The following is a 12,680-nucleotide window of genomic DNA, read 5'->3' as shown; positions in this document are numbered from 1 at the left end:
GTGATGGTCTACTGCTGTGATGTCAAGCCATATATCCCTCCCCTGATGCGGTGCCTTAATTGCTGGAAGTTTTGGCCATGTGTCTTCCCACTTTACTTCCAATATCACATGTCGAGATTGTGGACGTCCATGACATCCCAATAATCCATGTGCCCCGCCTCCCATCTGTGTCAACTGTGGAGAGCATCATTCATCTTGCTCGCCAAACAGCAACATTTTACAGAAAGAGAGGAAAATCAAGGAGGGGCCGACTGACCTACACTGAGGCTAAGAGAAAATATGAGCACCTACATCCTGTGGCTTTGACCACCTCGTACGCTGCCGCTATGAGAACAGTTGTAGCCCCATCAGTTCCGTGAATTCCAGTCGGCTCTCAGAGCCAGAAGGCTACACTTACCCCCTTGTTGGTGGGGGGGGGGGCACTTCCCCCTCTGTTGCTCCCACACCATCCACCTCAGAAGTACTAAGTACTCCCTCACCCCCCCCCCCCCCCCCCCAACCATTGGGAACACCAGTCCCCACTTCTCTCCTCAGCCGGAGAATCGTAAGTCTTCTTCAGTTCCTCTTGCCAGGAAGGGGTCCCTTGGGTCACTCCCTTCCTAGTTTCCTACTGATGTGAAAGATGCCGCCCCCCCCCCCCCCCCCCCCCCCCCCCAGTGGCTGAAGTGCCCAAAAGCAGCTGGTCGTAAGGCTTCATGATCATCCTCAGTCCCGGAGACTGAATCAGTGACCCCCTCCCAGCCACAGAAATGCAGGGGCAGTGAGAAAAGTCCAAAAAGAAGACCCCTAAGACCAAGGAAATTGCGGTGGCACTCACACCACTGCTACCTACAGGCTCTGCATCTGGGAATAAGGTGGAGATTCTGGCGTCCACTGAGGACCTAGATCTCGCTGGACCCTCAGACACAATGGATATAGACTGCTCAGGCAGTAAGTCAGTGTCAGCAGGTGACTCTGAGGTGTAAACTGCCTCATCGAATGTTCCATGCCTTCCCACTCTCAGAATGACATGATCCTCCAGTGGAATTGCGGCAGTTTTTTCCACCGTCTGGCCGAGCTACGGCAACTCTTAAGCTTTACACCTGCTTTCTGCGTTGCCCTCCAGGAAACCTGGTTCCCAGAAATGCGGACCCCTGCTCTCCACAACTATAAGGGATATTACAGGAACCGTAGTGACTATAACAGTGTGTCAGGTGGAGATTGCATTCATGTCCTAAACCCAGTCTGTGCTCCTTCAAACCCCTCTTGAAGCTGTGGCTATCAGAATAAGGACGATGTAGGAAATAACTCTCTGCAATGTATATCTCCCTCCAGATGGTACAGTATCCCTGAATGTATTAGCTGCACTGATTGATCAACTTCGTAGACCTTTCCTACTATTGGGAGATTTTTAACACCTGTAACCCCTTGTGGGGTGGCACTGTGCTTACTGGCCAATGTAGAGATGTCGAAACTTTACTGTCTCAGTTCAATCTCTGCCTCTTAAATACTGGGGCCACCACACATTTCAGTGTGGCTCATGGTAGTTACTCGGCCATTCATTTATCAATTTGCAGCCCAGGACTTCACCCATCTATCCACTGGAGAACACATGACGACCTGTGTGGTAGTGACCACTTCCCCATCTTGCTGTCTGCCTCGGCATCAGGCCCATGGTTGCCTGTCCAGATGGGTTTTATACAAGGAAGACTGGGAAACTTTCACCTCTGCGGTCAACGTTGAGTCTCCCCCACATGGTAACATCAATGTGATGGTTGAGCAGGTGACTACAACAACTGTTACTGCAGAGGAAAATGCAATCCCCCCCCCCCAAATCCAGGAGAATGGGATCCCGCAGGGCTCAGTATTGAGTGTATCTCTATTTTTAGTGGCCATTAATCGTCTAGCAGCAGCTGTAGGGCCGTCCGTCTCATCTTCTCTGTATGCAGACGACTTCTGCATTTCATACTGCCCCACCAGTACTGTGGTTGCTGAGTGTCGCCTACAGGGTGCTGTCCACAAGGCGCAGTCATGGGCTCTAGCCCACGGTTTCCAGTTTTCGTTAGCAAAGTCGTGTGTTACGCACTTCTGTCGGCGTCGTGCTGTTCATCCAGCACCAGAACTTTACCTTAACAATGATCCACTCACCGTAGTGGAGACATATCGATTCTTAGGACTGGTTTTTGATGCCTCACCTCTGTCAGCTTAAGTGGAAGTGCTGGGAGCACCTCAATGCCCTACGCTGCTTGAGCAACACCAACTGGGGTGCAGATCCTATGCTGCTGCAGCTTTACAAAGCCCTTGTTCAATCCCGCCTTGATTATGGGAGTGTTGTTTATGGTTCTGTGACACCCTCAACATTGCGTTTACTCGACCCAGCGCACCAGTGTGGTGTTCGCCTATCGATAGTAGCTTTTAGGAAGAGTCTGGTGACCAGTGTGCTGGTGGAGGTCGGAGTCCCTCCATTGCAGGTTAGGGGTACGCAGTTGCTCTCCAGTTACATTGCACACATTTGTAGTTATCCTGCACATCCAAATTACTGTCTCCTTTTCCCACCCACGTCAGTTCATCTCCCTTGCGGCGGCCCAGGTCAGGGCTTACAATTGCAGTTCATGTGCGATCCCTTCTCTCCGAACTGGAGTCCTTGCCTTTACCACCTGTACTTGTATTTCATTCACAAACACCTCCCTGGTGTACACCTAGGCCGCGGCTTTGCCTGGATCTTTCACATGACCCTAAAGACTCGGTTAACCCTGCAACTCTCTGCTGTCCCTTCCTCTCGATTCTTGACATGTACCGGGGCCATGAAGTGGTTTACACTGATGGCTTGATGGCTGATGGTCATCTTTGTGTATGTTCATGGAGGACATACAGAACAGCACTCCTTACCAGAGGGCTGCAGTGTTTTCACTGCAGAGCTGGTGGCCATATCTCATGCTCTTGAGCACATCTGCTCATGCCCAGGCGAGTCATTTCGTTTGTGCACTGACTCCTTGAGCAGCCTACAAGCTGTCAACCAGTGCTACCCTCGTCATGCTTTGGTAGCAACCATCCAGGAGTTCATCTATGCCCTGGAATGGTCCGGTCGTTCAGTGGTGTTTTTCTGGACCCAGGTCACGTTGGAATCCCAGGCAATGAACTTGCTGACAATCTGGTCAAACAGGCTAAACCGCTTATGGAGATCGGCTTCTCCGAAACTGGCCTGCTTTCAGTATTATGCCGCAAGGTTTTGCAGCTTTGGGAGACCGAATGACACAACCTCAGTACACACAAGAGTTGCGTGCCATTAAGGAAACTATGAATGTGTGGAAGACATCTGTGCAAGCCTCTTGCAGGGATTCTGTGGTTCTCTCTCGGCTCCGCATTGGCGATACATGGCTGACGTATGGTTACCTTCTCCGTCGCAAGGAGCCACCTCGGTGTCACCATGGCTCATGAGTAACGGTCGTCCATCTCTTGCTGGACTGCCCACTTTTAGCTGCTCTGTGGTGGACTTCTAACTTTCCCAGCACCCTACCTTCGGTGTTGGGTGACAATACCTAAATAGCAGCTTTAGTTTTACTTTTTATTCATGAAGGTGAGTTTTATGATTTGCTCTAAGTTTTAGCACATGTCCTTTGTCCCTGTGTGTCCTCCACCCTAGTGTTTTCAGGGTGGAGGTTTTAATGTGTTGCGGAGTGGCTGGCTTTTCCTTTTTATCCTCATGGTCAGCCAACCATGGTAACCTGCCTTCTTGTTGTAACTCCTCCTACTCGTTTCTTGCGTCTTTGTGGTTTTCTTGTCCCCTTTGTCCATTTAAGTGTTTGTTGCCCTTCAGTCGTTGTTGTGGTTTTTCCTTTCATTCTGTTTTGTTCTGTAAGTCTCATTGTCTTATTCTCACCCTTGTGACATTGTTTCCTTTGGAACAAGGGAACGATGACCCTGTAGTTTGGTTCCTTCCCCCCTCTTTTAAACCAACCAACCTCTTGGCAATCCTTTTGGTACTTCTTGCTTCTTTGGTAACTTGAAGAGCGAATCTTTCAGATTCATGCAACCGTTGTCACATGCAAGTAATTGATCTTCCATATTAGAGCCACATTTTGTGCCTAAATTTCTCAGGACTTAAAACCTTCCTACCACTCCATCATTGAAAAACATCACCGCATCTGGTACACCAACTTTTAATGTATTTAGTCCTACAAAAACATTCTTGGGTAATCTTTCCCATATGCAATGGTTGAAACTTTCATTTGTGTTCTGAGTGCCCCCATGAAGACACTTAGTAAGCAAAATAGGGTCACTCAGGTCTCTAAAAATTGGTTTTATTTCATTTATAACAGGCTCAGGAACAGGATACTTATGGAGGTATATTTGACCACTTTCTTTTGCTTTTTGGTAACCACACCAAGAATATGCTTCTTTAGGGCAGAGTCTGTGGACAGGGTGGTCATCTGTGGACAACTTTTCTCATAGCTGTAACATCATTCAGAGGTGCAGTTCATCTAATGGCCAGTCCATAATAACTCTGAAGGAGCTCTATTTCAGTTTGTCAATCTGCCTCGGCCATACAGAGATTTTCCATTGGGTAGCAACTTTAATTTCTCTTCGTAGCTTCCTCAGTCTAGCACCCATCCTCTTTTGCACACATCCACAACACTTCAGTTTTGTTACCAAGGTATCACCATAAACACTGAACTCATTAATTTTATTGAAAGCTTTAGAGTCCCCATTGCCTAGGTACTTAGCATATTTAATGTTATAAACAGGCACCGACCTCTGAAATATTTGTAGAGCTCCATCAAACTCCATAACTCCACTGTAACCATCATAATTCCTAGAACACTGATGTTCAATATGTCCTTCAGTGTTACCATGGCAGGTGTGGAAGTACTTAAATAAGCACTCAGCATCAACAACTTTTCCATTCTCCAGAGAAGTAGTACTTAAACACCATTCAAGGAACTAGGTCCTCGACGTTGCCATGTCATCAAGTACAACAGCAATGTCCCTGGTTCCACTGATACTTACATTTTGCCCTTTCTTTATCAAAGAAGTTAAGATGCCCACATCAACAACAACAAATCCACTACAAACAGTGTCACTGTTAACACACAAATTTGAATCACCAGGAGGCGTGCCATATGGGAGTTTCTTCCCTCAAGAACTGATACATAGGTTACTTTAAACGGTGTGGCATGCTTTGTTTGTGTACTGGTTACCATGGAATTTGCTTTTATTGAATTTCTTGATGCGTGGCATAGTTGGTATTTATTGCACACTAAAGGATTTGTACTTTCACACATATATGTAGCACTTGGGCAACAAACATTCAGTAAAACATGAGCAAACTGCTTCAGTGAAACAAAAATAAATACTAGCAAAGATAATCATATACACACACTAGAAACTTGCACTGTTACCAACATATACAACGTATCATACATATAATCGCTGGGAACAGAAAGTTCAGTTCTTTTCGAAATAATATTGGTTTCTGTAACAGAATTAAAGGGGGTGTGGTGGCATACATGACCGTAACTTTAAAATTTGGTATATGTATGTCATTTTTTATTTGAAACCCTATAATGTTTATATCAGTGTAATGAGGAAAAGTATAGAATTTAATAAAGTGATAAAAAAATTTTGAGTTTAAGTCCCCTGTATCCTTAACAATGTTTTGTTGTGATTTTTAGGGATAATTTCTTTCTATTTTCAACTTTTATGACAATCAGATTCAGATATTTTTCTAAGGGAACAGTCTACTGACAGTGTGGGGGAAATATGGAGGAGGGTAAAAAAGCAGTAATATGCAATTCTATGTAGTGTAAAGTTAAAACATGCAACTACTGATTAAAGTGAAATATGTAAAAATATATTATGATAAAATAAAATGTCAATGTTAGCAGCACAATTTGTGCTCTTTAAATTTTTCATGTGCATAGGAGCAAAGGAAAATATTTGGCAATTACGTAAAAAAATATGGGCTATAGTCATCAGTCATGATGGGGTTCTTCCAAATTGTCATGTGATGATAAATAAAACTATTTTGGTGATTAAGACGAGTGTTTTTCCATTTGGTGCCAATGTATTCACAGATATCCTTAGAGGCTTTTTGTCTAGAGAGGTAAAATTGTAAATTTATTTTACACAGTTATCATAAATTATATTTGTGATTCTGAAGTAGTATTACAAAATATCTGTGGATTCTCATAAGAGGAGTCAGTCAGCCTTCAGCAATAATTTTTCTTCCAAATAAAATGTGTTCTAATTGCTGTGTAGTAGAATTAGAGGTTTTTCTTTTATTGTAAAATAATTTTCAGTATACATGCAGTGTTAACTAGAACCATATCCATAATACATAGAATGAAAGTTTTCTGTATAATACATGTTTACAGGATCACAGACAATGAAGAAGATTGTGGAGATAAATGATTATTTGCTTGGTACTTTGGCTGGAGGTGCAGCTGACTGTGTGTATTGGGACAGAGTGTTGGCAAAACAGTGCCGCATGTATGAATTGCGTAACCGTGAACGCATCTCTGTGGCAGCTGCTTCAAAACTGATGGCCAATATGGTGTACAACTACAAAGGAATGGGTCTCTCAATGGGGATGATGATTTGTGGTTGGGACAAGAGAGTGAGTTTCATAAGTGTGTCACTTTTGCTAAGTACACACATGGTGTGCTTGCTTTATTTTATTGAGAATTTTAATACTTTGATTTAATATATTTTTTGTGTAAGACATTACCCATCACATATTACCAAACATAGAAGGAAAATTATGCAGGAATGACTTTGGATTTGAAAAATTTGTGATGGTGTAATACTTTGTGCATTAAGCTATGTAGAGTCTGAAAGCATTTCACTTGGTTATGTCTAGCAGTCAACTAATGCCGAGGTGTTTGAGGCTGGGGGCCTCATGCGGTGGGTGCAAGCACAGCTCATTATTTGCAGCATTATTCCCCGAGTTGTCGGGGCTCTTTGGTATGGAGTTAAGTGGAATATCTCACCCAAAGACTTCGCTGGCTCTGTGACAATCTTGGCTGCAGATTTCTGGTCCTACATTATTGGATGGGGAACTGTAGGACTCTCTTTGATAGGTCACAGGTGCCTACATGAAGGAAGCAGCTACTTGGCTAGCAGAGTACTTTTGGAGCGCCCATGGGGGTGGGGGTTATTTGGCTGGATGGTAGTTGAGGTTCTCTGATGAACACTCACTGGGTGACTCAAAGATAGTGGAACCAGACCACATTCATAGTAAAGACACTTCAACTGTCAAAATTTTATCAGTAAATTGTCGAAGTATTCGTAACTACGTCTCTGGATTTATGGCTCTCCAGGTAATTTACTATGCTCAAATTATTCTTGCAACTGAGAGCTGCCAGAAATACTAAGTAGAAAGCTCAAAAGCTATTTAGTGATTTATTGAACATACAGGGCATACATAAAGTCTGGGAACACTCTCAATTATTTATTGCACAAGAACTAAACAGTGTACAGATGTCATATATATTGCATTTTGAAGAGAAACTCAACCATGAGTGTCCCGGCAGATGTCAATACGGTAATCGAATTCTTGCCATACCCATCCCAGCATGGCATCGTCGACTGTGGCATTTGCTTCCCATATTCTCTCCCAGAGCTCTGCTACATCACGTGGTAGAGTCAGTACATACATCAGATCTTTAATGTGTCGCCACAGATAAGTCACATGGAGTGAGCTCTGGTGATCGGGGGGGCCGTTTCATGAAACTCAAAATGCTTGTCTTTGCCATCGTCATTAAGCGTCTGCAGTAGCTTCACTTTAAATGGTTTCATAGACAGCTTCTGTCACTGCTTATCGGCTCTTTCTATCAGGAACTCTCTCCTAACCTTCTTGGTTGATTTATTAACTTCAGTAACAAAAGTTGCTATGGTAACTAACCCCTGTCTGACACAGTCAAGTCAGTTAAATATCTAGGTGTAACGTTGCAGAGTAATATGAAACAAAAAGGGCAGGTAAGGATTGTGGAAGGAAAGATAAATGGTCAACTTCGGTTTATTGGGAGAATTTTAGAAAAGAGTGGTTCACCTGTAAAGGAAATGTCATATAGGATGCTAATGTTTGGTATCCACACCAGGTCGAATTTAAGGAAGGTGTCGTAGCAGTTTGGAGGCGGGCTGCTAGATTTGTTACTCGTAGGTACTAAAAAGATGCTTTGGGAACTCAAATAGGAACCACTGGAAAGAAAGAAACATTCTTTTCAAGGAGCACTATTGAGAAAATTTAGAGAACTGACATTTGAGGCTGATTACTGAACTATTCTACTGCTGCCAATCTACATTTCACAACAGGAACACAAAGATAAAATTAGAGAAATAAGGGATTCTACATAGACATATAGACAGTTGATTGTACCTCACTCTATTTTCAAGTGGAAGAGGAAAGGAAACCAGTTGCAGTGGTATGGGGTTCCCTCTGGCACACACCATACAGTGGCTTGCAGAGTACGTGTGAATGTAGATGCTTTAGTATAAAGAAGAGTGGAAATCCCTGAATGGCTTTGAAATTGCTAACATGCAACAGTTGTTGGTTGAATATTGTAATGAGCTGTACAAATATTTGAGGGATGGAAAATAACATCTGTTGTTGGAAGGTGTCCCAACATTCATATTTAATTGTGATGGAAGACGATGTATTTCCTCTAGTTTTGTACTGAATAAATTTTACGCCATTTTCATCAATATAATGCTCATTATAATGTTTTTATTTGCAATTGAACTATGCCCAACGAAATAAGCTAAACTTTTTTTGATGTTATTTCCTAATTTATGATGGTCTCTCTCTCTCTCTCTCTCTCTCTCTCTCTCTCTCTCTCTCTCTCTCTCTCTCTCTCTCTCTCGCCCCCTCCCTCCCTCTCCTCCTTATCCCTCTTACTCCACAAGATATGCTATAATTTCTGTAGCCAAATTGATTTTCATCAGTTCCGTGATGATACTGTTTTCTTGCCAATAAAATAATAAGGTATTTAACTTCATTATTCTGCAAAGCCACCACAGATATTTTCTATGTACACAGAAATGTACATGTTTAGACATGCTTTGTTTAATAATCCCACTGCCAAACTGCACAATTCCTTTTTCTGTATTTCTATTATTTCCTCAGCATTTCAAAAAAATGAGAGAGTAAATCTTTATTACATAATTTTATTCCTGAAGAAGGATTCACAGCAACAATTAGTATTTAGCTTTCTTAAAATAAAAACAATTGATAAAATATCTACTCACAAAGCGGCAGCAGGGGAACACATGCATATAAAGGTTAAAGAAGTTTCTAATTGTTAGGAGCTGGTGGCTCCTTCTTTCAGAAGTGTTGAAAGGGAAGGAAGAAGGATGAAGACAAAGGACTGACAAGGTTTAAGAAACAAGGAGAGTTTGGAAAAGTTGCTCATAACCTTGGGTCTGCGGAGACTTACCAGACATAACGAAAGACTGATTGTTGGAAACTACAGTGGATGAGATTTGAGAACTGAGAGTTTATGGATGAACGGTAGTAGAATAAGCAAGACGGACTGACAAAACAGCATACGAGCTAATAAGAGAAGAAAGCTAAGTGCATTGTATATGGTAGAGATGGGTGGCAGGGGAAAATAGACAAGTCAGAAAAATAAAAAGATGTTGAAAGCTACAATGGAATGAAGAAAGTAGTAGTTACTGTGAAGAAATGATGAGACCAAAGAAATTAATGTAAATTAGGGCCAGGTGGGTAGTGAGAGCCGAGGACATGGTGTAATGCCAGTTCCACCAGCAGAGTTCAAAGAAGCTAGTGCATGGGAGAAGAATCCAGATGGCAAGTGTGGTGAAATGGACACAAAGATCGTGACTGTCATGTTGTAGAGCATGCTGTAAAACAGGGTATTATATATTGCCAGTGCAAACCCTTTGTCTGTGTCCATTCATCCTGACTGATAACTTGGTGGTAGTAATACCAATGTAGAAAGCTGAACGGTGTTTACACAACTCCAAATACACACGTGTTGTTTCACAGGTGGCCCTCCCTTTGATAGTGTATGTTTCGCCAATTAAAGAGCTGATGTATATGGTGGTAGGAAAATGTGTAAGGCAAGTCTTGCAGTGGGGACACAGGGGTAGGAGCAATGGGTTAGGGAGATTGATGTGGAAGGAGCTTAAGTTCTGATAAGAATATTGCAGAGATTGGGAGCATGACGAAAAGCTATTCACGTATGGTGGGAAAATTGTCAGACAAGATGAACCTCATTTCAGGGCATGATTTTAGGAAGTCATAGCATTCTTGAAGTAGTTGATTAATATATTAAAGACCAGAATAACACTGAGTGACAAAAGTTGTACTCCTAAATTGTTTTTTGAGGGATCTTCAGTACAAGGATTGAATGCAGTGGCCTGGGAAATCTGCTTTTCAAATAGGCTGGTGATGTAATTACATCCAGTAAAGGCAGAGGTTGGAATGGTGGTGTATTGGTGTAAAGAGTCTGCAGGTGAGCAAATAAGATTGCCTCAAATTCCAAGGCTGTATTGGAGGGAATGTTTGACATAGAAAAGATGGCAATACAGTAATCTTTCTTTTTACCCGGCTAATCTGTGACCTTTATGCTTAATCTGCCAATTTGTACTCCACCAGACTTCTCTCCATCTACAAAAGCATGCATTTATTTGCGTTTCATGTTTCCTTGGATGATATGATCTGCCAAGCCAACTTCAACTGCAACAACAGGCTAGACTTCACCTCAAAAAACTGTCCCACCTTCTTCTGAACTACCTGAACACAGATGTTTACCTTCCCATCTCTTTCCAACTACCAAAAATACCACACCATGAACCACCACTCCTCTCCTACAAACCCAGCTCGGCCAACCTTCTTAATGTCCCACAGCCTCCACAGCTGCCTCCCAGAGCAGTAATAAAACATGATCACAAGAACCAGCCACATGAATACTGTTTTCTCAACCTCTCATCTAAGGCACTCTCCCCTTCTGAATTATCCATAGGGTCTCACTTTCAGCCCTAAAGCTGCATTTTATCGTGCTGCTTTGGTGAAGAACCTACTTTCCTTCACACGTAATGTCAACTGGAAATATCGCTTTGCAACCTAATCTCAAAACTTTTCCAACAGCAAGCCTCACATTGAACCCTTCCTTGAACAGTCCTGACCACAATCCCAATTTGATCCACCACCACTACCTCAAAAATCACCCCTTACAAGCTTTTCAAGAATTCCTAACATCCAGCATTGCTTCACAACCCTTTCTCAGGTCTCTACAACATGACCTTAATCTTTCCTATACGGAAATCTGTGCTCTTCGTTCCCTAAAAACTACCGACTCTATCATTATCCTCCAGGCAGACAAGGTACGTAAACAAGGTCCTATACCAGCTGTATGACAGCTCTACGTACAGCGTCTGTCATAAAGAGCCCATCGCTGTAATACAAACTCTCTCACAGTTCCTCCATAAAACGTCAGGCCCCTCATAGATACTAACACCTCAGTCCATAGAACCACTTACACCACCCACACACAGAGGTATTGTATGCATTAATCAGCTATCTCTACAAGGCTATATGACTTCCTAAAATTGTGCCCTGAAATTAGATTGATTCTGCCTGACATTTTGCTTTTCATCTTGCCCCTAATCTCCACAGTATCGTGTTAAGACCACGTGCTTCTTCTGCACCCATTTCTCTACCCTATGGCATCAACTCCTGTGACAGTCCCCACTTTAAAACTTGCTTTATGCACCCTCCTGCAACCACTTATAACAGCTCTGTGAGTGACAAAACATGCTCTATCAAAGGGAGAGAGGCCTCTGCAATGACACATGTTATGTACCAACAGTTATGTAAACACTGTTCAGCCTTCTATATTGGTTTAACTACCATCAAGTTATCAGTCAGGATGAATGGATATAGACATACAGTGTACACTAGCAACATGCAGTACCCTGTTGGATTACGTGCTCTACAACATGACTGTCGTAACCTTGGTGCCTGTTTCACCACCTCAGATCTTCACAGGTGGGAACTGGCATTACAACATGTCCTTAGTTCTCACCACCCATCTGACCTTAATTTATGTTAATTTCTTTGAACTCGGCATTTCTTCTCACTAACTGTTCCTTTCTTCATTCTTTTTTTGTTTCCTATATCATTTACAATCTGACCTCTCTTTTCCCCCACTCCTCCCCAACCTCTACCATATACAATGCACTTAGCTTTCTGCTCTAATTCATGCATGATGTTTCGTCAGCAATCTGTCTTGCTTATTACCTGTCCTTCACCTCTAAACTCTCAGGTTCTCAAATCTCATCTGGTGCAGTCCCCAACAATCAGTCTTTCTTTCTCATCTCATCCAGTAAGTCTCTGCAGACTCAGGGTTCTGGGTGACTTTCCCAAATTATCCCCATTCCCTAAACCTCACCAGTCCTTTTTCTTCATCCTCCTTCCTTCCCCTTCAACCCTTACGTTAGGAGGAGGATCCACTAGCTTCAAAAGCTTGCAAATTTCCTTAACCTTTATCTGTGTATGTTCTCCTGCCACCACTTGGTGAGTAAATTTTTTATCTATCCAATTATTACATTTTAAAAAATTTGTCATTTTCATTGATAATCTAAATATTGAAATTTATTCTTGAAATTCATCTTAACTGTAATAGGTACAGATGTACTACCTGAGTGACATAAAAAATTTGTACCAGACAGGGACTCAA

The 12,680-nt window shown here is 42.5% G+C and overlaps 1 protein-coding gene across 1 annotated transcript in view; it reads left to right on the top strand.

Annotated features, from left to right (window-relative positions):
* LOC126091985 (proteasome subunit beta type-5-like) overlaps positions 1-12,680 on the top strand; it is a 64,689-nt gene that overhangs the window by 29,456 nt on the left and 22,553 nt on the right. Inside the window, exon 3 of the mRNA XM_049907348.1 lies at positions 6,354-6,595. Within this exon, the coding sequence (XP_049763305.1) occupies positions 6,354-6,595 (242 nt within the window). The remainder of the gene's footprint in view (positions 1-6,353; positions 6,596-12,680) is intronic.

This window comes from Schistocerca cancellata, chromosome 7, assembly GCF_023864275.1.
Source record: "Schistocerca cancellata isolate TAMUIC-IGC-003103 chromosome 7, iqSchCanc2.1, whole genome shotgun sequence".
Classification (NCBI taxonomy): domain Eukaryota; kingdom Metazoa; phylum Arthropoda; class Insecta; order Orthoptera; family Acrididae; genus Schistocerca; species Schistocerca cancellata.
The sequence above is the reverse complement of the archived record's forward strand: the minus strand, read 5'-3'. Positions and strand labels throughout refer to the sequence as shown.